General features: G+C 37.8%; 1 protein-coding gene across 2 annotated transcripts in view; it reads left to right on the forward strand.

The window, feature by feature from the left end:
• The window catches only part of USH2A (usherin), a gene marked incomplete at its 5' end in the record, with an annotated part of 586,511 nt that overhangs the window by 326,088 nt on the left and 233,764 nt on the right, over nucleotides 1-26,659 (forward strand). For both annotated transcript variants that reach the window (XM_084623291.1, XM_084623290.1), the window contains 5 exons: nucleotides 2,819-2,978; nucleotides 3,526-3,697; nucleotides 8,473-8,620; nucleotides 18,232-18,383; nucleotides 22,763-22,925. In XM_084623291.1, the coding sequence (XP_084479417.1) occupies nucleotides 2,819-2,978; nucleotides 3,526-3,697; nucleotides 8,473-8,620; nucleotides 18,232-18,383; nucleotides 22,763-22,925 (795 nt within the window). The remainder of the gene's footprint in view (nucleotides 1-2,818; nucleotides 2,979-3,525; nucleotides 3,698-8,472; nucleotides 8,621-18,231; nucleotides 18,384-22,762; nucleotides 22,926-26,659) is intronic.

Below are 26,659 nucleotides of genomic sequence, written 5' to 3' on the forward strand. Positions count from 1 at the left end.
TGATTCCAGACTACATGCTGCTAGCCTGCCATGGTAAAGAGTCCTACCATGGAGGACAGAATAAGGCTGCCCTCTCCAGAAACCTTTTGCAAAGGCTTTGGGAGTACCTCCAGGAGAGCTTCATTGAGATGTCCCTGGAGGATTTCCGCTCCATCCCCAGACACATTAACAGGCTTTTCCAGTAGGTGTACTGGCCACAAATGCATCCCAAGTCTTCAGAGCAAATTAATCATTAAACACGCTTGCTTTTAAAACGTGTATTATATTTACAAACGTACACTCACCAGAGGTCCCTTCTCGGCCTTCTAGGTCTGGGAGCCTGCCTTCGGTGGGCTGGGAGGGTACTAGATCCGGGGTGAACAACAGTTCCTGGCTGTTGGGGAAAACGGTTTCTCCGCTTGCTTGCTAGCTGTGCTTCAGCCTCCTCCTCCGCCTCATCTTCCTTGTCCCCAAAATCCACATCCCTGTTGCGTGAGAGTCAATTGACGGAGTCCACGCACAGGGCTGGGGTAATTGTAGGGGCACCCCTAGAATGGCATGCAGCTCATCATAGAAGCGGCATGTCTGGGGCTCTGACCTGGAGCGGCTGTGTGCCTCTCTGGTTCTTTGGTAGGCTTGCCTGAGCTCCTTAAGTTTCACATGGCACTGCTGCGGTTCCCTGTTATAGGTCCTTGTCCTTCATGCCCTTGGAGATTTTTTTTGAATATTTTGGCATTTCATCTTTTTGAACAGAGTTCTGATAGCACGGATTCGTCTCCCCGTACAGCGATCAGATCCAGTACCTCCCGTTCGGTCCATGCTGGAGCTTTTTTGCGATTCTGGGACTGCATGGTCACCTCTGCTGATCAGCTCGCCATGCTAGCCAAACAGGAAATTAAATTCAAAAGTTTGCGGGCCTTTTCTTGTCTACCTGGCCAGTGCATCTGAGTTGAGCGTGCAGTCCAGCGCGGTCACAATGGAGCACTCTGGGATAGCTCCCGGAGGCCAATACTGTCGAATTGCGTCCACGCTACCCCAAATTGGACCCATCAGGGTCGATTTCAGCGCTAATGCACTTGTCGGGGAGGAGTACAGAAACCGGTTTTAAGAGCCCTTAAAGTCGGAAAAAATGGCTTCGTAGTGTGGACGGGTGCAGGGCTAAACCGATCTAACGCTGCTAAATCCGACCTAAACTCGAAGTGTAGACCAGGGCTGAGACATACCCCAGGCATTTCCCTGCAGCCCCGACCCTTATTGGTGTTGCTTCTGTAATGATAGCAGCAGGAAATATGGAAATAAGGGAAGCATGGGCTCATGATGGTGATCCAGCTAGTATAGTATGTGAAGTTTACTTTCTCTGCTTACTGAGCCAGTCTGAGAGCCTGCTCTGGCAATTCTCTCTCACTCAGTTAAACACTGCTTAACCCCGGAAGAATCAGCCCCATTATTTTGATTAAACATGTTACAAAGTTACACATATTGTTTGATGATTTTTTCCTTCAGTTGTGAATTTTTTTTTTTAACTCACGCTTTGCCCTGTGCTTAGTGGGAATCATATCTACTTAACTGATGGGTTTCAGTTTGCAATAAAAACACAGGATTTCATTCTCCTCTCATTTACATTGATGTAAGTCAGGAACAATTCCAGTGCAGCCAGTGAAATTACATTAGTATAAAACTGGAGTTAGAGGAAAGAGAGGTCCACAGCATTCTGTTTCTGAAGTATTTTTTATTGTTTTTTTAGTTAGCTTGCGTGTGCAAATATATACAAAATAATAATAGTTTAATGTGTATTCTATGTTACACGTTTAATTCAGTCCAAGAATACTTGTATTTGTTACCTCTTGCATGCAGAAAATTCAGAAATATTCAGGTATGTTAAAAAATATGCATTAACACTAGAAATGATTTTTATATGGTTTATGCTATTCCCAAAGTCTCAATTTTGCACCCTTCATTGAAGGATTTTCTGACTAAAACAAACAATTATTAATGTAAAAAATATAAATACAATTTCAGCAAATTATCTTTTTAGAATTGTTGAATGTTCTTTTAACAGAGCTTTCCTGGTCAAACAGTGAATTGTCAGTAAAGCCAGTTGTCTTACAATAGCCAGATGTGTAAAACTGAAATACCTTTATAACATTTAATTAGCAAGGAAGCTAAGTTTTCTCCAGGAGAGTTTCTGAAGCAGTTAAAATCTACCTTAGAGCTAACTTTAGCAACTGTTTTGGTGTTATACTAATCAGAATGGTTTTAGTTGGAAAAAGTACATGTTATAGATATGCATTGTTCATGAAGCTGAGGGGAAATATGCAATGTGTAGAGCCTATGCCAGTTTGTAAATTAATGATGGCCACAACAATGCTTTTCTTGAGTTCATTTCACATACTGTGAAATGTTGTGTAGGATGAATCATCATATTTATTGATACTTAACATTGATGTGATGGATAACAGTTTCTTGGAATAATCCTGCTGTATCAAGCAACCCATGTCTGTATGTGTCTGAAATATATATAATGAATTTGATGTGATTTAATCATCTCAGAAATATCAGTTTGCTTTGCTTTGTATTGGTGCTGAATATTCCAGTGTAGTTAGTGGCTATATTGTGCAATGGGGCCATCAAAGGCAAACTGAGTTCTACAGTCATGTTATTAGTCAGGATTTGCAATGGCCTGCCATTCAGAACAAACAAATACCAAATCTGAGACATTTAGGAATGGAAGATTTCCCCCATGCCCATCTTTTTTGCATTCAATACATTATTAAGCTAAATAGAAACAAGATTTTAAAAAGTACAGTCTAAAGTAAATTCCTATTTCCCTTTTTCATAGATTTAGCAGTTTTTACGCCACACCAGTTCTTGCTCACTGCATGTACGCTTGTTGGCTGTACAAACAGTTCCCAGGTCACCTTGTGTACAGCACAGCTGCCACCAGCTCACGTAGATGCCCCAGTCCTGACTGCTTTGGATTCCAGAACGATATATGTACAGTAAGTACAGATTTTCTCTTTCCTGACAGCACAATGGTGTATCCGTTTATGCAAGAATCCCAGTGAGTTCAATCAGGGAAAGGGTTTGTGACATAAAATTAAATTTATTATGATTAAATGCACAGAAGTGATTAGTTTAGTGGTTCTGTGAACCTTTGATTATCACTTGCCAACTTAATTTCCATTTTGTCTTTACGCAATCAGGATAACCTACATATGGGCATAGCCTCAGTGCAAACTTCAGTGCAGGAAAAATGTGCTGGTGATATGACAGTTTTGTAGCTCTTACATTACATGTGTTGTTGTAATCATTTATCTATTGAGTACAAATACTGCATTAAAGAAGTCTTTAAAAAAAGTACTTGCTCTCTCAGACAGATACATAGAAGACAGCTTTAATGTGTGGCTTGATCATTTTCAGTACTTTTAAATTGATTTCGTTTTACAGTTGTACAAATATATGTTCAAACTCATTTAAAAAAACTCCACATTTCAATTATAATGTGAAGCATGATTGAATTTAATGGTGTGTTGCTTTTATTTCCAGATGGAAAGAACCAGTAGAAGTAAATGGAATTCTGAACTGCTATATATTGTATATGGCCAGCAATGAGCAGAATTTTACAAATTGGAACATAATCTATAACAACACAGATATTTTTTTGGATTACACTATCCGGCAGCTTTTCCCGGGTAGTGAATACCTCATAAAGCTAGCTGTAAGTTTTAAAGACCTTCAATGGGAGAGAAAAATGGTGAAATTCACTCTGTTTATTGTTAACATCTCATATGCATGAATATCTCACTTGGCTATGTTATTTAACCTCTTTATTTGTTTTAATCTAAAGTCAGTCAGAAAGAGGAAAAATAACAAATGCTCAGCATCAGCAATGATCTTGCATCGAATACAGGGCTATAAGGAATTTATTTCATTTGTTTAATGAACAGGTTTTGTCTAAAATATTGTAGATAATTATTAAAGGGAAGATCAAAAGCAACTAAGAGATTTAGGAGCACAAGTCCCATTGACTTTCAAGAGCAGAATATTTGAAATTGGCCACCTAAAGCTTCGCATCTGTTCAGATCTTGCTCCAGGAGAGTCTTACCTTTCACCATAAAGCCTCATAAACAAAGGAGTGTGTTCAGGTGACACATAAATAGTTTGTGCAGAAAAAAATAGAAGCTTTTTTTTGTTTGATTTTTAAGTCTTTTAAAAGACCTTGATATTTTCATTGTCGTTTTTGTTCAGTAGTTTCTTCTGTTTTTTGATGAAATAGAACACTTTAGGTTCAATAGCACAACTGAAAACATCTGAATATAAACATGAGATTGTCCCTATTTGTTTTAAACACATTCTTCATTTTATAGCAATACTATATAAGGATATTTGCTTTGATAAATGCCATAGAAAAATATTCTGCTCTTGATTATGAATAAATTTACATTTATGTAGACTCTGTGTATGCATTCATTTTACTTAACATGCTTTGAATGTTCTAAATAGTATACCACAAAGAAAATAAACTACCTTCAAGAAACAAGGAATTGACTCAAACCTGAAAAACCAAGGACATTCAATTTAATTAAGGCTTAGAAACCATTTTGGATTGAACTGTTTTGTGACTAGGCATTCTAGCCCAGTAAATTTTTTGGCATGTAGAAACATACCATCCAAAATCTAAACAAAATTAGCGTGTCATGCAGTTTTTTTTTTTTACCTGATTAACATTAATGGTTAGTTTAGAGTTAATTTACATACATGACACACGTTTTATAGAAGCCCAATTATCATTTTTATGTTCTCTCTTTAAGTACTCCCCATGAAGGTCTCTTGTACGGCCAAGTTGTCTTTCTGGCCAAGAAATATGGCTGACTTTGAAGCTCATCAGTTCCATTCCTGTGCTAGCCAGGGTGTTGTGTGTATGTATGTGAGAGAGACGTACTGAGCCAACATGTCTGACAACAACATAACTGGGTGAAATGTAATGGCATGTGATATGCAGGCAATCACACTAGATGGCCTTAATGAATCTGTGAATGAAGTCAGAAGCTTTATTCTGTTCAACTGATGGAGTATGCTGCCTCCCTAATGGACTTGATCCCTTTGTATCTGGAAACACAGAACTGGTTTGGAATCCACACTTAAGGCTCAGACCTACATAGTGCTGTCTGTTCTTGTGAGGTGCTTAGCACTCTCATCTCCAAGTGATTCTGTGGGAGTTGATGGTACTTGGCACCTCAGAAGAATGCTCAGCACCTGGCTTTAGAACACTACATGTGTTTCAGAGCCACTGTACTTCCAGTCCAAATATAATGTGTGTTTAGAATAAGCTATCACAGTGTTAACATGCATATATTAAAACAAGTAATGGAAAAGTTATTAGTTGTGTTCAGTCACTGATTTTCAAAAAGGAATGACCCTACTTTTTAGTACACTTAAGGGAACAAATTCATCTTATGTAGTGATTTCATCTGCAAAACAAGAGCAACATTTTCAAAGGTGATTTAAGAATTTAGGACCTAAATCCCATTGAAAGCCAGTAAGATTTAGATTTCTAAGTCACTTTTGAAAATAAGACTTAGGCTCGCAGGTCACTCAGGCACTTTTGAAAATTTTACCCCAAATCAATTTTTGACAGAACTTTTGAGTGCAAAAATGTGTCTGAATGTTATTGCCTAATAGCATGGTACTTTACACCATCTAACACACTGATCAAAGGTTTTAGGAATACCTCAGCGCCTTAGAATGAACTAATGTGGAACACACCACATTTTAAATGTGGCCTTGCTTTTATGTATTTCTGTCATGGATCAGATTCATAGCTGCCTGAGCTGCAAAAGTCATGGATCCATGTCGTCCAAAATGCACGTATAGTCACAGGAAAGGCAGGCCTGGTGCGGAAGACCACAAAACAAAAATGGCCCTGTGTCACAACTGAGAATAATGGAACCAGCGAGGGAGTGAAGAACTCGGGAAGATGAGCTCTCTGACACCTCATACTTGTGGTATCCTTGCTTCTTAAGTTCTTCATGAAGCTAGGAGGTGTTAATCCATCTCATGGATAGTGTGTGGCTGTGGGTGGGAGACTGACACACAGTAGTTCAATCCCTGAACTTTTTGTCTAATCAACACCACCAAAATTTTCCTGGGTATTTAAGCTAGGTTTTGGATTGTGCTAGTGGGGAAACCTTCTGGCAGTGAGAAGTTCAGGGACCTCTTCCCTTCTCTCTTTCATTTTCTCTCTCTTTAAAAAACATTTGAAGGTGAGTCACATAGTCCCATTTCATGGTTTTCCTGGCTGACTGGCAAAACAAAGCAGGCAGCAATTGAGGAATACAATGCACCTGGGCTGTTATCCCTTTGAGCTTCTTCCTCAACAGATTGAATGTTAATCAGCTGACTAAGAACCTGATGTGTCACATGATCAGTGGATTCCAGCTGATACAGGGCTTGATCCAAAGCCCACTGGAGTTACTGGGGATCGTTCCATTGACGACAGTGGGCGTTAGTACAGATCCAGAATTTCTAAGACCCAGTGCATAGGAAAGGATCTGCACAGATTGCCTAAAGAGGTGTATCATGGTCACCAAAACTGGGATATTTCATACATGAATTGCGAGTATCAGATATAGCTGTGGAGTGCAAGAAGGCCATGGAGCTTCTGTCAGAGAGGAGTACTAGAGACTAATTTCTGCCAGATTGAGCCCACAAATCTGAACGGTAAAGGAAAAGGATAAAACAATTTAAACTCAAAACTGACCTAGCTGAAAATTGATATAATCTGTTGAAGAAAGTCCTCTAAAAATCAATTAAATATTTGTATTTTACACCATCACATTGGAGTAAACACTAATTTTGGACTTTTCTGAAAACCATGGTTTGTTCTTTTGTGTTCCCTTTGGAGGGCAAGTTCTGCAGTTTCTCTGGATTGCAAAATTCCCAGTGAAATGAATACATCCAGTGTGCGTACGACACAGCCTGAATGGGCAACTCTCTGATTAATTGTTTACGCTCCTGTTGGGATTGCTGATGTTGTGAGTGCACAGAGCAGGAAGTGACTATGAAAGCAGATTAATTCCTTCCCATTTTAAAACACAGAGGGAAGTGAGGAAATCTGTGCACAGTGGATTCAAATGGAATTACTCCAGATTGAAAGGAAATCTGACTGCTGTGAGTGCTCACTGGGAGCAAGATCAGGCCTTTTGTTTTTATTTGGGGACTGATCCTGCAAGCAGGACTACTCATTCTTAGACACTTTGTCTATTCCCATTTCCAATGGGGCTACTCACATAAACTTAAGAACATGGGGAAATCGTTGCAGGATTGAGGCCTTGATTTGTTGTTTTATTGCTTTTAATTTTTCAAATTAAAAACATCTTCTGTTGAAATGCTTGTATGTTAACACAACAGACTTTAAAATGACTTCCTTATAGGCTTGCTTATTTACTAACATTTCAAAATGCTTTCATTGTGGTTTATTAGGTAAATACCTAACTGAATTTCTAAAAACCAAGCAAAACCCCCTCTAATTTACCTAATCTATTACAGAGTCTGTCAGATCCTGTGGCTTTTACTCCTATGAGAATCTCTGACTCCTGCTAGTAGTCCCAGTGCCAGTAATGGGGCTACCATGAGTAAGGATTGCAGAATCAGGCCCACTAGTTTATTGTATAAATATATAGGGAGAGAACATAAAAAAGTCTATTATATAAGTTAATATACACAGTTGCTTGTATGTCAAGAGTGTTGTCTCACGATCAAGCAAAATGTGAAAATCATGTAATGAGCTGATCTCCGCTGGCAACTAAAATACAAACGATTCGACCTCCTTATCCATTAAGATGCACTCAGCAACTGTTATGTATTGATTTATTATAAATTAATTTTTTCACTTTTTAATTGCATTTGAAAACTACTAGTCAGTGCGCTCCCATGAAGTACAAGACTATCCTGATGGTAATTTCTTTTTCCTGTGGCTATTCATTGAAAGATACATTTTTTTTCTTTCAAAGTGCAGCACTAGCCAGTCAGTATTTTCCCTGTCTGAAGGTTCTGAGTGCACATTATTCAATTACAAGAAGAGTTGTGCAACTGTAAATGATATATACTGTACATATATACTGTAATTTTCTTTAACTATTGCAGTGAGAGCAATGGAATTTTAATCATCATCATGACTTACATTCAAATTTAAAATACTATAAGTTCAGCATTTGTGTTAGGTTTCATCCTTACGGTACCTAAAGACTATCTAAAAGATAAATATAATCAAGTAGGATATATTTTATATGAGGGAATCACTTTATTCCAGTGGGGGGGAGAGAGGGGAAAAGCCCTATACGATTGTGAAAAGTGCATGTCTTCCTGTGAAATGTACAAGCTTTATTAATTTTTGAGGAGTAAAATTACAAATCTTTACAAAAATTGATTTCTTGCCTTTTTATTTTTGCATCACTTTGGAGAATGTTTATTTGCTGTGTTTGATATTTTAAGGCTTGCACTGGAGGTGGATGTACAATAAGTGAAGCAAGCGTAGCTATAACAGATGAGAGTACACCAGAAGGTGTTCCTGCTCCAAAAGCCCGGTCATATTCATCTGAGTCCTTTAACATCTCATGGACTAAGCCTGAGTATCCGAATGGTAAGTGAACTCTTTTAGCCTCAAGTTAAAAAGATGATTAGTAAAGGTAAATTAATATTCTAAATGGCAGCTTATATGTGGTGCTTAATTTTTAATGATCATTTTAGCACATAAAATACCTGAGATAGTATCATTGTCTGTAACTAGGAGATTGTGGCTTTCAACCTAGCACACAATTTCAGTAGCTCAAAAGTGCTCCCTTTTGATAGTTCTTGTGTATTGCATCTTATTGCTTAATGTTTTCTCGAACAACTGAGCTGACGAAATGTGTATTCTTTGAGCATGATCGTATAGGGTCTGCATTGTACCTTCTGATAAAGCATTCATTTTTGATACAATTAATATTTTTAATTGTCAGATTAATTCCTTAATATACTTGTTCTTCTCTTCCTGTATTCTTAAAAATCATTTCATTCTATGTACTCACCTTGAGAGAGAGAGAGAATACACCTGCACTGGTGTGGAAGTTTGATAATACAATTATTATAATTTGGAACATTTTCTCAGTGTGTTGTATACATGTCTTAACTATTAGGGCAATTGGATATTTTTAAAGATGTGCAAATGGGACTTTTATTTCCCTGATTTCATAGCTTTATGCCTATCCCATTCAAACAGCAACACAGAAAGATACCCAGAAATCACTGAAACTGAGTGCAAAACTTTTAAAAGAATTGATGATATTATGCCTTTCATAATCAAAATATAACACTGATACATATCAATATTATGAATTGTAAAATAATGTGCATTTCATTTTTCCTCCTGCCAGTTTGCCTCTGATTCCTGTTTTAGAACAACATACCAATACCCATATAGTTTGGTTTCAAAGGTTCAGATTTTTAAAGGTATTTAGGTGTTGCAGTACTCAGAGATGCTCCTACATGCCTAAATCCTTTTTGAAAATGAGATCGATGTTCCTTAAATCAGTTAGGCATTGCAGTGCTGAGAACCACAACACCTCCTTACCTTTATTAATCTGGGCCAAAGCACTTTGAGCAAAATATAAGTAATTAGGAATTTTTAAGATTTATTTTTTAAAATTTTGTATTGTCAGATTTGCTTTAGATGTGGAAGAAAATGTTCATAGGCCATTAGTATGGTTTAGGTTACCATTCCTTTTATGTTGTTAATTTTTTTATTATTTATGATCATGTGGGCCTGATCCTGCAACATTCTTTGTGGCCCAATAAGGCATCGAACCCGTATTGAATGCCATCAATGTATTTGGTACAAAACTTAGAGGAAGTAGTAGGAGGAAAAATGTAAACCACTTATGTGACTTTGGGCCTCAGTCCCACTGATTTTTTGATGGAATGATTTTTTGATCATTCTACCTACAGTGCCTGTCATATAGTGCTTGCAGTCAAAGGTACAGTCCTGCTATCCTTGCTCTGTTAAAACTTTGACTGAAGTCAATGGGAGTTCAATTCATTTGGAAGGCAGGATCAGGCTGTATGTTTTTAATTAATCAGTCTCCATCACATTTTATTTAAATTGTGTGCAAAATGATTGGATGGGTGGGAGGAGATGGCTACAATATACACAGACATTAGGTAATTTCCAGTACAGCAATTATTGTTTGTGATATGGCTCAGTTTTTACCCTAAGAGCCCAATAAATGGGTGGGTACTAAAGCTATGGAACCAAACACAAACGTAGTAAATGCTTTGGGGAGTTCCACAGTGATTGGAGGAAAGAAATCTTCTACCCCCAGTCCCAATCAACCCTTGGAGGCTGAAGGCTTCAGTAGCCTTTGTAACGACAGTGTCTTCCTATGCAGAGGAGCTTTGGCCGGTGCATATATGCAGTTGCACCCCAAAAATCCTTCCCTGCTGTTGCACCTCAACCTCTTGGAGCTGTGCTCCACAGCACACAAGGGTCCTACCATGTGTGCTTCTCCCTCTTTTCTGACCCCTGCACAATAGAACTCTATAATTTCCACTGTTTTCAGAGCCTTCTATGGCTAAGGAGTCAGCATGAGTGGTTTTTACCCTTGGAGGGGAAAGGCTCTGTGTAGAGGTGTAGATGCTGCAGATGTTGCTGGCAGAGGAATGCTGGGGTGGGGGTGGAGGGTGTAGAGAAGTGCTGCTCTATGGTCAAAGTTAGCAGCCAGACTTAGCCAGAATCCCTCCTGGGGAGAGAATACTAGACTGATAGCTCTGCCTCAGTGTGAACTGGTGTGCTTTCTCTTTTCTTTTCATTGGCTGGCTAGAAGAAGAAAGAGGTGCTACCCCTTTTCAGGCAGCTGGCGCCCACAGGGGTGTTAGCAGGGAGCAGGGCCTATGCTGCTTTGCCACACTGTAGTTGTCATTCGCACTGGGGTGAAGGGGTCACCTCCTTTGTCCATCCATTGAGGGACTAACTAGTTTGGGCCTGAATCCTGATGTGAATTTTGTTGTTCTACTATTCCTTCTTTTCTATCTTTGTCTTATTTTTGGAAGGCTAATTGAAAACAAAACAACTCTAAAATGCATTATTGAGTAACTGTTATCTCAGGAAAATTTGAGTCACCTAGGAGCTCTGTGTTATTCATTTTCAACAAATCTTTTGGGCTGGTTAGTGAGCACTTCATTCATTAACAATAGTTGTGCCAGCATTTTCAAATTGTGTCGTAGGTTAAAAAAGATCTCAGGTGAAAGGGATCTTAGCTCAATTCAAATAAGTGAAATAAACAGCACGGAGGCACTTTACTTTTGCCATTCCTGCTTCCCAGTATTAGTGTTTGCTCTGGCCTCCGCTCCTGGTTATAGGTTGAAGGGGTTGTAGGTTGGGCTCAGTAGTTTTTTGTTTGCAGGGGCATGCATCCCGTTTTCCTTTGATTCATTGATTCAGATCCCCTGCGTTTTGAGCTACTATATTTAAAGTAGCAAAACTCAGTTCAAACCACTGAGTTTGGCTTGGTTTCAGATTAAAACCACGAGAAACTGCCAAGGTTTGTATATGTCCATCCTACACTATAAATTGGGATCTCCCAAGTAGATCTCAGGAGTCTCCTTTTATCTTCCCACTGGCTTCTACCCTATATGGGGTAAGGAGTCATTACATCATGAGGACCCAGGAAATCTATTAGGTTCCATTGAATGGAGTTGGGCAGGCTTCTGTCTTTATGATATCCTGGGAATTAGATGGAGGGGACTTTGCTATTCCCTTGTAAGATGATACATGGTGAAAAGACTGACTCTGCCTCTGAGTTTCCATGGAGAAGGAAAGAGGGGCTGATAATGCAACATTTGAAGCACTGGTGGTGAGCAGAATTGTAGTCTGTCAGGCTTGACCACAGAACATAACCCTGGGTAAAATGAGAAGAAGTAGGGGCTTTGAACTGTGTTTGATGAGTGAGGATCCAGTGATGAACGAGTCTCTTATCACAGCCTGGAAACTGAGTCTTGATTTCAGTCAAATTTAGACTCAGATTCTGGTGTATTTGGGCACAGTGTCATCAAAATTGGACCCAGTTTCAATAAAAGGCTTTCTGGCACAGGGTCTGAATTTCAAGTATATAATGAATTGTTACAGTAGGTGACAAGTTGGGGAAATGATACCGCTGAGTATGACATTTTTAGAACCAAACACACAATTAATTATTCTATTATTCAAACTTCCAAGTCAAAACAAAATAGGTGAACTGAGATACATTGCACTACAGCTGGCCCTTTCTGCTACTCTTTTCGTATACGTGTAGTGTAGTCAGCGTGACTGACTTGTTCAGGGCAGGATGTACGGAGGCATATTTGGTGACATTAGGCATATGAGGCTCTGTTTAGTTAATCTGGGAGCTAGCATGCTGCTTGTGCTGGTGGCCTCAACAAAGAATCCACTCTATATTCATTAGCACCAAGTCTTGTCTTGTCTCTACTAGATCAGTTATTTAATTTCCTTTTATCGAAGATAGTCACATCTTCTTTTTTATTTTTTTTTTTAAATTCCCTTTTGGCTGATAATTATCTTTAAATTGTAAGCCCCTCAGGGTGGTGCCTATGTATGTATACACGGCATACAAAGAGTGGGGTCCTGATCCAGATTGCAGCCTCTAGGCCAGGGTTGGACAAACTTTTTGGACTGAGGGCCACATCGGGGTTGCAAAACTGTGTGGAGGGCTGGGTAGGGAATGCTGTGCCTCCCCAAACAGTCTGGTCCCCACACCCTATCTGCCCTCTCCCACTTCCTGCCACCTGACTGCCCTCCTCAGAACCCCCGACCTACCCAACCCCTGCTCCTTGTCTCCTGACCGCTTCCTCCTGGGACCCCTCCGCCCGCTGACAGCCCCCCCAGGACTCCCACCCCATCCAGCCCCCCCGCTCCCTGACTGCCCTGCCCCCTGACAGGCCCCCCCGGAACTCCCACACTTATCCAACCCCAACTTTCCCCATCCCCTGACTGCTCCCCAGAACCCCCTGCCCCTTATCCAATCCCCGGCCTCCTTACCATGCCACTCAGAGCAGCATGTCTGGCAGCTGTGCTGCCTGGCCAGAGCCAGATGCACTGCCCTGCAGGAGCACGCAGCCCTGGTGTCCGGAGCGCTGCCTGTGTGGCGGCATGACTGCAGGGGAGGGGCCGAGGTCTAGCCTCCCCGGCCGGGAGCTCAGGCACCGGGCAGGACGGTTCCGCAGGCCGGATGTGGCCCGTGGGCTATAGTTTGCCCACCTCTGCGCTAGGCCCTATTGTAAAATATGAAATTACTCAGTGGACCCCATTACATTTGACTAATCTCGCGCCTGAACCTGAAAACATTAAGCAAGGGAGAAAGTTTACTCATTTTGAAATTAATTGAACTATTCATGTGAATAAAGGTACATTTTTGCAGGATTTAACCCCTAGTTTATATTCTAGTCAGAACAGTTCTTAGCACTTACATATAGTAATTCTTTTCATCTTCAAACTCAAAGGTCAGAATGAGTCATGGCACTCTGATATATAAGCACTTCTCTGATGCCCCATCATCTTCTCCATAATTTAAGGTTTAGTTTAATAATAAATTAAAATAAAATAAAATAAAATAAAAAAAGGGTGAAATCCTGGCCCACTGAAGTCAATGGAGAAACTCCAGTTGACTTCAGTGGAGTCAGGATTTTAACCTATTCTGGCTAGATTTATGACAGAGAATAAAACTGCCCCTTTTCATGGCCACTATGTGTTAAGTGAAGCCCAACGATGACAATGAACATATTAACATTAACTGTTTGCTGATCATTTTAGCAGCTTAGCAGAAATATTTTGCAAATCTGGGTTAATAGGCAAACTTGCAGACAGGCTTTGAACCTGTATTCAGTGTGCTTCATAGACAGTCACTAACTAATCTTCAAAACAGCCCTGTGAGATAGGTAGGGAATTATATTATTGCAATTTCACAAGGAAAAAAGTGGAAACGGAGGAAAGATAGGTTAAGTTACTTACCCCAGGCCACAAAGGGAATTATTGTCTGATTTAGAATGAGAACTTGAGTTTCTGACTCAACATCTAAAATCCAGACCACTGGTACACCTAATCTCTGTCCATTCTCAAACTCGCTTTTTCTTCTTTGCATAGAAAATTACAGAGTTTAAAAAGGCTTCTGTAAAACAGAAACATTTATTTGAATGTGAACATTCAAATCAGGAGGTAATGCATCAGCTTTATTAAAAAGACAATTGTTTTCTGACTGTACTCAGAGAAATACCAGAAGTTCATATTATATTTTGGAAAGTTGCTTTTCATAGTGTGTGCGCTGCACAATGTTGTTATTTCAGGAATAATTTAAAATATTGGTCCAGTTAATGAATGCTGGGTTATAGTGGAGATCCTATAGATGTACTTCTGACACCTACGATAATACCAAATGAGTTTGTGATTAATGCTATTACAATAAATACCAAAGGAATTAATAATGCTTATGCCATTATTTTAAGTGTTAGTGTTATTCCTATAAGTACTTAAAGTTCTTCTATTTCTTTTCCTGTATAATACACCATAAATGCCAAGATTTACATTTAAGACTGTCCTGGGCAATCTTAATTTAAATGCCCTTCTTCTGAATTAAATTCAAGATATTTTGTATTTATGTTAACTTATTTATTTATTGTAGGCCAAACACAGGCATGCTTTAGTTTTCTTTACACCGTGAAACCTCCCATAGAATCCCAGAGGAGTTTTGCCTCAAGCAGGAGGTGTAAATGTGGTGTGATTAGTTCGAGTAAAGTTCCCAAGCTTTGTTCACATGACCCCTCTCTCTGTCCTGTGTTCAAGTTCTTACTTTTCTAGGGGAGAAAGGAACCAAGAAGATCAGTTTAGCATACACATCTCTGACTCAGTTTAGAGTACATATCTATGAAGTACAACACTTCAGTGTTTCACAGAAACACACCAGTTTTTATTCACTTTTATTTATTTCCTCAATCAACTGAGAGACACAATCTCTTCTCAGTTTCAAACAGTCTTCAGTGTAAGTTCAAACAATTCAGTTTTGAGGGAAGCATAAATATGCTGAGATTATTCAACAATATGAAGGCTGTTTTCCCTTTTTAATTGAAGCCTCAGGCATATCCTGCACATGGGTTCAGATCAGCCACATTCAGCATACGCAGAAATGGTTGCAATATAGGGAGGGGGGATAACCCTCTGAAATATTTTGACTACCGCATTGCAAAAATCATTTGTAGTCACTGTGGGCCTGATTTTCAAAGATGCCGAGCCCCCACAAATCCAGTTCAAATCAGCGGGAGCTGCAGATGCTGAATACCTTGGAGCATTGGACCATAGTCATTTCGTGCTCCTTACCCCACCACCCTCAGTTTGATTCATATGCTAAAATTGCTCAATAATTGTGAAATAATTAACAATTCCTCAGTAATCACAAAAGGCTTCATTCTTATGCAAAACAGAATTAACAATAAGCTAAGTTAAGTGAGTGCTACTTTAGAAAAATGGACCTAAAATGTATTTACGTTTACCCTTTACTCTTCCTTATTGTATGCTTTGAACGGAAATTACTGCCAACACTTTGGTAAATTTTGCTATACTGGGCGGTAAATGACTTGTTTTTAATGGTGCCTATTGAATTAAATTTGTTCATGTTAGAGTCCTCATTTATGTTTGTAAGCCCATTAAATATCTTCGGAAATGTGGTGTGACCAGCCTCAAATTCTTCTGAGGGTCACAGAGTGGCTCTCTGATGTTTGAATGAGCCTGAGTGAAGTGGAAATCAGGCAAACCTAAGTGGTGTCAGCTAAGTTTTCCTTTGAATCCAGCACTGAAACCAAAATTTGTAGTTTAAACCTATGCAATCTGACATAAGAAAAGCTTCACACAGGGCCCTGCATACCGCAGCCATTGAGTTTTACGTAGTTCTAGGTGTGAGGTTATCTGCTGAAGTGGCACACGTACAGTTTAGGGGATGGTAGTATCCGGCCACACGACTTCCCAGTTAAACCTGTGGAAATTCTTTAAAAAGGTGCAAGAATAGGCATGCCAAAGTTGAGTGCTGGAACACTGTTGAGGACTTTTTAATACTTAATGTGTGCGTAGAACAAGACCTGCTTCTTCTTTTTCCTAGGAAGATGATGCATATTACAGATTTAGAACTACAGTTGGGCAAAAAGACTATTTGCAAATTTGGGTTGAATTCAGCAAATTGTTTCAGCCAAAACCAAAAAACAAACTGAAAATAAAAAATTCAGAAATGCCAAAATGAACCAGTTTGAAAATGTTGTTACAGTTCATGTTTCATTTTGAAATGTTGTTTCAATTTGACGCTTCATTTCAACATGCCATTGCCATTTAATATGAGCAAATTTTTTGTTTGTTTTTTGTTGAGAAAAAAATCACATTTGACGTTTTTTTTCCTGGTTTGCGGAGACCCTAAACTGAAAAATCAGTTATTCACTCAGATGTATTTAGAACTCAGCTGTGATCATATGGAAATACAAAATGTCCATATGAAACAAACCAGCATGTTGCGTGATGTTTAAGGCGCCAAGATTGGATGGAGTAAGAATTTTCCACCCTCTCCCCACTCTGCCTGCTGAAATTCACTGTTTTCCTACGGGGAAGGATCCCAGTTTTGGAGGATCAGTGCCCCTGTTGAACAAAGAGTCCGTACTGTAGCTCTGCGAAATACCCAAACCTACTTTAATATTAGCTTTGAATTTGAGGTTCACTGTGTTTGCAAACCTCAGCCTATTGCTATAGTCCTGTGAGATGAGCATGGGTTGTCTGCATAGCGGGCAAGCTAGAAAACTTCCTCTGAACTGGCCTTGGTTTCTCCTACAACCCCTTCCCCAGCTGCTCAATTGGCCTTTGGATTCTGCATTAAAACAGCTAAGAGGGCGGGGGGGAGGAAGGTATCCAGGTGTGAGGAGGAAAAGAGTAGTTGGGGGTGGGGATGGGGTGCCTTTTGGAGGTTCCAATTGGTTGAACTCTAGATTGAAACAAACCTGTAAGGAGCAATTTTCTTCAGTTAATGAAAACCAAACTGCTGTGTACAGTTCTTTCACCCATTCATAAACTGAATTCTACAGGGTTAACACAGTCCTATTAGTGTCCCTATTGGACAAATGAACACTTTGGGTTCCCGTAGACATGAGGCTAGCAAATCCCTGCAATTTAGAGTTAACATCAACAACCAACACCCTCCCCACAAAATATTGATAATGCTAAATCTAAGTGGCTGGAGACTTTATTCCTTTGATTTTTAAGAGGAGTGCAGCTATTTTACTACAAGATCTTTTCTCTAATATACTCTGAAACAATATTATTTCATATTCTAAAAAATAAATTGACCAAAATAGGTACAAGGTAGGTTCTATTTAATCAAGCAGGTAAAAACTGTGATTTAGAAAAGGACAGATTAATAGTGGATCTAGTTCATTTGAGAATAGTGAACAGAAAGTCTACATGCCATTTGCCAACAAAAAGGGAATTTCCCTAAGGTATTTAGTGTGACAGAATATATTTTCAGTCTGCTTATCATGCATCCTAAAGGTAATAGAGCTTTACATAAATATAGACTACAAGTGCTGACTATTTGAAATATTTTAGCATTAAAAATAGATTTTTTTTAAAAAAAATTAAGGAATTCTTGTGAAAATGTTCCATTGGAATGAAGGCTAAGGTCAGTGTGATAGTTGAAGGGATTGTTCTTTTGGCCTTGGTCTGAGTTCTCCTTCAGCATTACATTTACAATGTCGATCACAATTTTTTCTAAGTCTGAAGGTGTTAGGATTTTAAAAATGGTTGCTATATATCTTTCATGTCTTTGTTTTAATCTACATGTGCATTTGCATGCAGAGTAGGCTGTGAAAGAGAATTGCCTCAACTTTCTCAGTTCTAAGATTGCCTTGACTGTTTTAGTTCAGAAACATGTCTGTTATACCATGCTCTTTGGAGCAGTGTAAATTTTGTACAAAATGAATGCGGACCACTGGCCAGATTTTCAACATTTAAAAATGCAGAGTACATTTTGTTTCACTGACCTACATGTATTGCTGCTACAGTTCTTGAAATCCTTTCAGTCACTTAAAATATTAGTTAACACCATCTTGGTATTTTGTCGCTTTCAAGGTTTTTTCACCACGCTCTTCTGTAGTCACACAGGCATTAAGTCGACCCTGTTAAATTTAACATTGTTTTTGTAGGTATTATTACTAGTTACGGATTGTATATGAATGGCATTCTGATGCAGAACTCATCACAGCTAAGTTATTATGCTTATGGACTTGCTCCTTGGAGTCTACATTCCTTCAGAGTCCAGGCATGTACTGCAAAAGGTTGTGCTTTGGGTCCATTGGTGAGTACCTCAATTTGCATTCTGGGAATGTAATAAATGTCAGATGGCAGTGAATATCAGAGTAAATGGTGATGATTCACTCTGGTCAGTACTAACCCATCTGGCAAAATGTGACATTTTATAAAAAATGCCATTTAAGAACTGCTAAGGATTTGATAGGTCATCACTAGGCACTGTTCCAAAATAGCACATAGGTACAGTAAAAGAAGTGACAGGGAGTTAAATGTGAGGCTGAAACACATATTGAAATTAAGTAGAGTTAATATGTTTAAAAGGTGCAGATGTGGTTTAACCTGATTTATAAGGACACACATAAAGAAAGAATTACTATTCCAGTAATGAGCAAAATTCTAGCTGCCTGACTGAAAGGGTTGAATATAATTTGAGGATTATAGAAGACAAAACATGAAAATACTACAAAAAAGATATGGTAATTGACAAATATTTTCTGTGTTTAAAAGGAAAATATTATATTAATCTGGTACCAAAAAAATCACTGTATTTGCAATTTAAGATTACATAATATCAGCGTTGACATCTAAACACAAGTCTTCTGAGACTTAAAACATTTATGTTATTCTAGAACTTTAGAGAAGCTACTAGACTGATAAATCAGTATGTTTTTGTAATGCTGTGGCTGATTAATGACTTTCATAATAATTGCTCTGCCTGATTTTGTTTTAAATATTGCTAAAATGTCCCTTTATATTTTTCCAAGATTTAATTTTTCAGTAAAACTTAGCCCCCCGTATACTTTGTCAAAATAACTAGACAATTATATTTTTAAAAATTGTTAAAACAAAGTTCTACCTATCATTCTGCATTTATATTAACATCAGACTTTCTAATGGCAGTGGGCTGTGCTATATAAATATTACCTCAAAGTAAAACTTCAGGTTTTAATTTTTGCATTCTTATTTTTGGTCACATTTCTCATTTTCTTCCCAAGATTAGTTGCTTTCAAATGCTGGTAACATCATCTATCCATAGAATAGGGCTGCAGACTTTATAACCATTAAACATGTTATAGCTAAGACTGCTTTGATGGATATTTACTCTTAAAAGCATGAGTGGCTTTTTGCCAGTTTTTCTTATCCGTTTTTTAAAACTTCACATATACTAGAAATTTAAACTTCTTTTAGGAATTCAAACTCCAGAATGAATATCTAGATATTACATAATTCATACCTGTTCCAATGTGCAAATAGCACCATTAAACAAGTGGCATCATATATATATAAAAAAAGTCATGCTAATTCAGCATATCAGTGCCATCAAATATGCACTAAAATAAGGGGGAGGCAAAACAATAATTTAAAAAAAAATTTTTTCCACTTCTTCACTAAACTCCAAACACAGTCTTGACTTTCAATACAATTCAAAGTAGGGATTGCTCTAGCTGATATTTACTGCGTCCCATGCTCAGTACACAAACTATTTTCCCAGGGCAGTGATCCATCTCTAATCACAGGAATTGAAGTACAATGTCTTTATTTAGAGCAACTCACCTAAATGCAGCCAGGAAGTTCGAGCACTACATCTTCATTTGATTTGTCTGAAAGATTTTTATATCAATTACAGTATAAATGCAACACTTTAAAAATACTTTGGCTCTTTGAGTACTCTAAATACTACAGGGGACATCTCCCAGTAGTAAACTGATATTATCCTTCCAGCTATTTTTGTTGCTGATCTTTTATTTAATGTGCCCTAATCGATTCAAGAGATGCTATGTGACTACATTAAGCACCGGATTCCGCAAGCTTACATTTTCTGAAGGTAGCTGTGAAGATTTTAATCAGGTACTTGAGAGTTGCCAGTTGCATTTATCAATAAGGATTTGTTTTGTTTTAACTGCTTTTCATAGTGATTAAAATTTATTTCAAGTGAAATATAAACCTAGAAAATATGTATTCCAAAATGTTTAATTTTAATTTCTTGCTAGCAAAGATAATGGTGTCTCATTTTAGAATCTGTACTAATTTTATCTTGCTGCTTTTTTTAAGCAAGAAGTCTGTTCTTGAGAAAATAAAGTTAGATTTTCTATTTGATTCAGTAGGAGAATTCAGATATATCCTGACATGTAAAACTCTGCTGTTTTTGAAATGTACAAACCACTGCAAAAACAATCAGCACGTGATTTAGAAAAATGAGAGAAATGAAGACAGTAGGGGGATGTCTTGACATTAATTTCATAATATAATGAAAGATAAATATGATTAATGATCAGTGAATATTTCTATTCTCATCTCACTATTTAAAACATACTAATTTCACCTTTTTAGGCTAAATATATTTTTAGCATATTCTCCTAATCTGCTTTGCCAAAAATATTTAGTACAATATAAACATTATTGTTTCTTTTTACCCCTATTTTAGAATTTTTCTTTGTATGATTGAAGAGTATTTTTGTGATGTTGAAAATTATTATTAAAATACACCTGGAAATATCAAAAGACTCTGAATATAAGATAATGTGTAGAAAAAGAAACAGTGCTTATATTATACAGAAGTATTTACATAGAGTGTCTATTGTTTACACAGTGTCCCATTTAATGTGCATTTCCAGTATAGCCAGAGTATATGCTACAGACATTTATGCTGATCATAGCTAGTATTTTTGTAGTAGTAGCATTTTATACATATTGTATTTTTTACAATATGTGAGGAAAATAGGAGATGAAAAAAGACTGCATAATATTGCAACATGCTTTAAAATAACAAGATATAAATACAGTAAGGTAAGTGCAAGATTCAAAAGCTTTGGGATTTGGTGCAGATTACTTCATATACACCGACTTTTAGGAACTGCTTAAGCTTTTTGATAGAAGAAGATAATTATAGTGCAGGACTGAAAATGAACCCCACCAATCACTCGCCTCTCACAGTCATGGCCACACTTTATAAGACAGAATAAATTAAACAGTTAGGTGTACATTCTGTGTGTCATTGGGGGCATCAGCCCCTCACTCATAAGTCTGAGAACCAAGGCAGTCAGCTGGCCTCCAATTCTCTGAGGTGCTGGGGCTGCACAGCAACTTGCATTAAGCACTCAGTACATCACAGGATCTGACTTCGATTAGAAAGCATAGTATAGTGGAATCCTGTCATAAGGATTGATTTTGGGCAATCCCCATTTTGACTGCAATATCCAAATGCACACTCTGGTCCTGATCCAGCAAAGCACTGACGCATTTGCTTATCTTTAAGTCTGTGAGTAATCATATTGAATTCAGTGGGACTATTCACCTGTTTAAAGTTAAGCTTGTGCTTGAGTGATTTATTGGATCAGAGAATATATAGAAGCCAATAAACCAATGAACTTCCCAAACCAGATGTGCTAAGAAGTAAAATCACCATTTTACAAGGACAGAGAAAGTTCCTTTAGATGTCTTAATGCCAAAGCAGGTCTGACAGGTTAAAATTGGCACTAAACAGCACACCCACAAACTGTAACATTCTTTATCTGAAGCTGAGTGCCACTCAGAAAGGGTATAAAAAACCTTTCCAACCTTAGAAAACGTCAAATAAATTACAGGTGAGAAACAAACGTCATCATAAATGAGAAATGACTTTGGGACTGTAAAGTTTGATCCATGCCACTGTGAATAATGGCTACGAGCCACAATTAATAAAACTGAATTCCACTGTAATTACAAATTTTTCATTTATATATATATATATATAATGAAACCCTACGACTAAGATTTTTGTTTAAGATACAAGAATCTTAGTTTTAGGGCTTCATTATATAAATAAATGCAAGCTCTCTTGTCAGCTTGTATTTTCTCTCAAAGCTACTTATCATTTCAACTTAAATCTTCCAGGTTCTGGAGCTGGAAAGTTAGTAATGTAATTCTGTTTCTGAACCAAACTCATCTAAGGATACTCTTTCTCTGTCAAATATCTTTAGTAATATACTAAACAGACATAAGCACATTATTGTATTAAACTTGTCTTTTACCATCAGCAAATTTAAGGAAGCTTGTTCCCCTCTCCATCTTTTTAATGGTCACAGAGCAAGATTCATGCATTAGAATCAGGTGCCTCTGCATTTTCAGGCTATCAGACACAACTGCATTTCTTTCTTTCTTTCTTTCTTTCTTTCTTTCTTTCTTTCTTTCTTTCTTTCTTTCTTTCTTTCTTTCTTTCTTTCTTTCTTTCTTTCTTTTTCTTTTATAAAATATTTCAAATGGGAGGCAAATTTGGGGATGGGAAAGAAAAAGACATTATTTTTAAAAAACAGTAGTATGCCAACCTAAAGTGTTTGTTACTGTTGAATTTTTTAATCAGGGAAACTTGCATTAAAATGTATAATTGATTTATTCAGTTATTTACAAACTACAGCAACAAACTCTACATGACTGTTAAATTTGCAGGTCGAAGCTCGTACAACTGAAGCTTCACCTGAAGGTACACTTGAAGTATTTGCCACCATTGATGGATCCAGAGGAATACAAGTAAAATGGCTAGCTCCGAATAAACCTAATGGACAGTTAACCTATGCAGTCCTCATCACTGGTCTCTTCTATGCCAATCAAGGTATTTTCTTTACAGTACATCTAATCTTACCATTATAATAATAATAAACTTAAAACACTAGAATTCTGTTGGGGGTTTTTTCAAGTATTTCTTTAGTAGTGAATTTTAATTTTCTGCCACTATCTTTAAGTTGTTGATTTCAGAGAGAGAGTAAGAGAGGCACAGACACACAAGTAAGTGGTTGATCGTTTTAGTAATATAATGATATATTACTGCAATTGCATATGGTACTTTCCAGCGCCAACACATATATGGGCAACAAAAGACAAGATCCTTGCCCAAAAATCTTTCAATCTAAAGATACAAACAAAGGCTCTGATCATGCAACCCTTACTCAGACAAGTAGTCCCTATTCACACAGTATGAGTATGTTTGCTTTTGTGAGTAAGAGTGACTCACAGGAATAAGGTTTGCAGGTTTGGGTTTGTGTACAGTACAATTTATACAAGCAATGATAAAGAAGTATTGCTTAGATTAGCAAGACAACTTTCTGTTTTTAAGGAGATCATTTTTTAAGAGTAGTACCTACTGACATCAACCACTTATTCTTTTCAAAAATATTTGAATAAAAATTGTAACTTTATTTTGTTTAACAAAACAGTTTCAACCCATGAAATAAAAAATAGGTGACAGGTGATATTATCTCTTCTAATGTACATTAAGGACAATTATTTTGTGTCTCTACTGCATTTGCACCTTCTGTGGTCATTTATACCAGTGCAAAGTTATGCAGTGTGGGTGTAAAGTTCTACCAGATCAGAATGGTGTTTTATAACCACTTTGCATATTTGTAAAGGAATATACAAGACACAACTAACTGTAACCACGGCAATTTTTGAATGCTCTACATTGAATGCATGTTTTTCAAGCAATTGCGCAGTGCAGCAACTTAGGTACAATTCTGTAACAACTTATTATAAAATACCCAAGTAATGAATAAGAATAAACATTGACAAAAATGTATGTGCATCAAGCTATCAAGTCTCTTTTAAGGTATAATAAAATATCATACACAAATAACATTTATAAATTCTATCTTAATAGCAAATATTGTCATTCATTTTTATTGTCTTTTAAATCATGATTGTTGTAAGGTATCTATAAAAGTATTTCTGGTGATATTGATAATTATGAAAAAACTCTGCTGAAAAACAATGTTCAGGTGATAGTTATTTACTCTGTGTTAATCCTTTATGTACTGTAGGCAAATAAAATGTAATCAGTATCCTAAGCGCAGTAATACGTGTGATGGTGAATCACTGATGGCTTTTTAAGTTGTCTTTTTTTAAATAATCAAAGTAAAAACAGTTTGATTCTTCCAGTATTGCCAATAAAGAAAAATACGAACTGCAATTTCTGTCCTCTGAGAGGAAGTATATAAATGCACTTGTTTGTGTAGATGTTTGAGAACATATGTGCTGAAGAATTTAATGTGTGGTAGGCAGTCTCAGCTGACCCCTCACAAAAGCCCTTTTTTATGCAATGAAGGCTTTGATGTATTCTGCTGTAAACCACTTGTAAGATTATGAGGTGAAGGAGTGATGATCGATTTGAAAAAAAGGAGCAACATTTTGGCTGGACCCATGACAGCACAGCCATTTCCGCCAAAGCAGCAGGGTGAATAATGCAAAAGCCATATTCCCCTTGTGTTTAATCTTGCATTGTTTTTGCAGAGAAAATTTCTGCTTGCCTTCTAAGTCATGTCATCCTCGGTTGTCATCCCGTCTCTCAAACCATCAAAACGGTATTAAATGTTGCAAAGCTGCGCAGCAAGAGAACTTTCAAAAGTCAGAACCCATTTGCAGAGCAGCCCTTGTAGAAAATATATTCTGTTCTCGGCAGAATTTTCCTTCAGTTCTTTCCACTGAGAAGTTTACTGATTTCTCCCAGTGGAATCTGCTGGAATTTATCGGTTCATGGTTGGCAGTCACAGATTAAGGTAAATGTCGATCCGTAATGACCCTCTACATGTTAGTATTGCAGTAAAGCTGGGCTTTTATGTCAAAGATATCGGAGAGGGAGCTATTACACATGACAGGGGTGATCAAGGGACTCCAGACCAAGGCAAGCATTATTAAATATTGACTAGTTCTGTGATTTATGTAGAGCTGGAGGAAAAAAGTGACTTTTTAACCATTATATATTCTTCAGCAACGAAAACCAGCCATTTATCTCCTGCTGGTAATAAAGAACAGAGTGGCTGCATATTTTAGTGGAGGGGAAAACCTGGCCTTATAAATGAGATGGACTCTTTCATGATAACATTTCAGTTTGCTAATTGCCAAAAGCAAAACAGGCAAATTGGAAGCAATTACAAGATTTGACTTAAAGAGGTTGCTGTGTTAGTTCAACTCAGGAGGAGGTACTGGGGGGTTGGAAGAATTGTCTGGGGAATGGAACACACAACATTTCATTACATTTGTTCACTGTTGCTGAAACTTTGGTTTGCAACGTTAAATAAATAAATAGTGTTTAAATATTATTCCTCCCCACCTCCACCTCAGAAGTCAGCAGCTCTAGCAGTTGACATTTATGCTCACTGTTTGGGAGTATACGTTCCTCTGCAGTAAAGAAATTGCACATTAATTCATCAAACTTATTTAAGACATCATCTGTTCACTAGATTTACACAAAGCTTATTGAATTACCTGATGGTTAATTGCTATTTCTTTGACGTAATGAACAACTATATTTCAGCCTTTGCAGTGATGTCTGTTAAAGAGGCAGCAATTATAATGTATACATTGGGGGTGGAATTTGGCTCGTATAAAGATATGTTAGCATCAAAATAATTGCATCCTAAGCTTGGGTCAGTGGCCTGTTTGTCAGTGTGCTAACCTTCAGTTTGGGAGACTAAATTAGGAAACAGACTTTAGATCTTGGATCCCAAACCAAGCAGACTGAACATGTTTTAGAGATGAAGCACTCAGCTTCCTTGCAAAAAGTGGGAGGTAGCAATCACATTGATGCTAGAGTGTTGTAATTTATGTGTCTATATATGTTTATCTGCTATAAGTGGATATACACTATGTAAATGCCTTATAATGTGTATAGTCTCAAAGAGATTATACACACCATAGCTTCTGCTGAAAATTTGAATCTCTTACAGTCTCGTATCTGATCCCATGTATGGGCAGGCTTGTCCCTTTCTTACTCAGCAGAAACATTGATATATTCTGCTCCAGGGCGCTTGTATGATTACTAGGTGCCAAAAGAATGGTCATTATGGGGAGAAACAGGACATTGCTGTGTGGCCCCAGAACAGTAAAGTCATTTTGGCGATTACCAATTACTCCTTGAAGCCATTTCATCATAGTGTTTAGTTGTGGGATCATAAGAATGGCCATACTGGGCCAGACCAATGGTCCATCTAGCCCAGTCCTTTGACAGTGGCCAGTGCCAGATGCACAGAGGGAATGAACAAAACAGGGCAATTATCGAGTGGTCCATCCCCTGTCATCCAATCCCAGCATCTGGCAGTCTGAGGGTTAGGGACACCCAGACCTTGAGGTTGCGTGCCTGATCATCTTGGCTAATAGCAATTGGTGGTCCTATACCACGAAACCCCAACCAATGCTACAGACTTGAAACGGTCATCTCAGGCCAGATAGACAAGATTATAAACAGATGGAATGCAACTACAGTAATGCCTACCCCACCACATTAAAAAATAATGAGTTAGGACCTCAAAAATCATGAGATTAGCTTAAAAAGTTGTATTTTTTTCCCCAGGG

This window comes from Lepidochelys olivacea (genome assembly GCF_965140295.1).
Source record: "Lepidochelys olivacea isolate rLepOli2 genome assembly, chromosome: 3".
Taxonomy (NCBI): domain Eukaryota; kingdom Metazoa; phylum Chordata; order Testudines; family Cheloniidae; genus Lepidochelys; species Lepidochelys olivacea.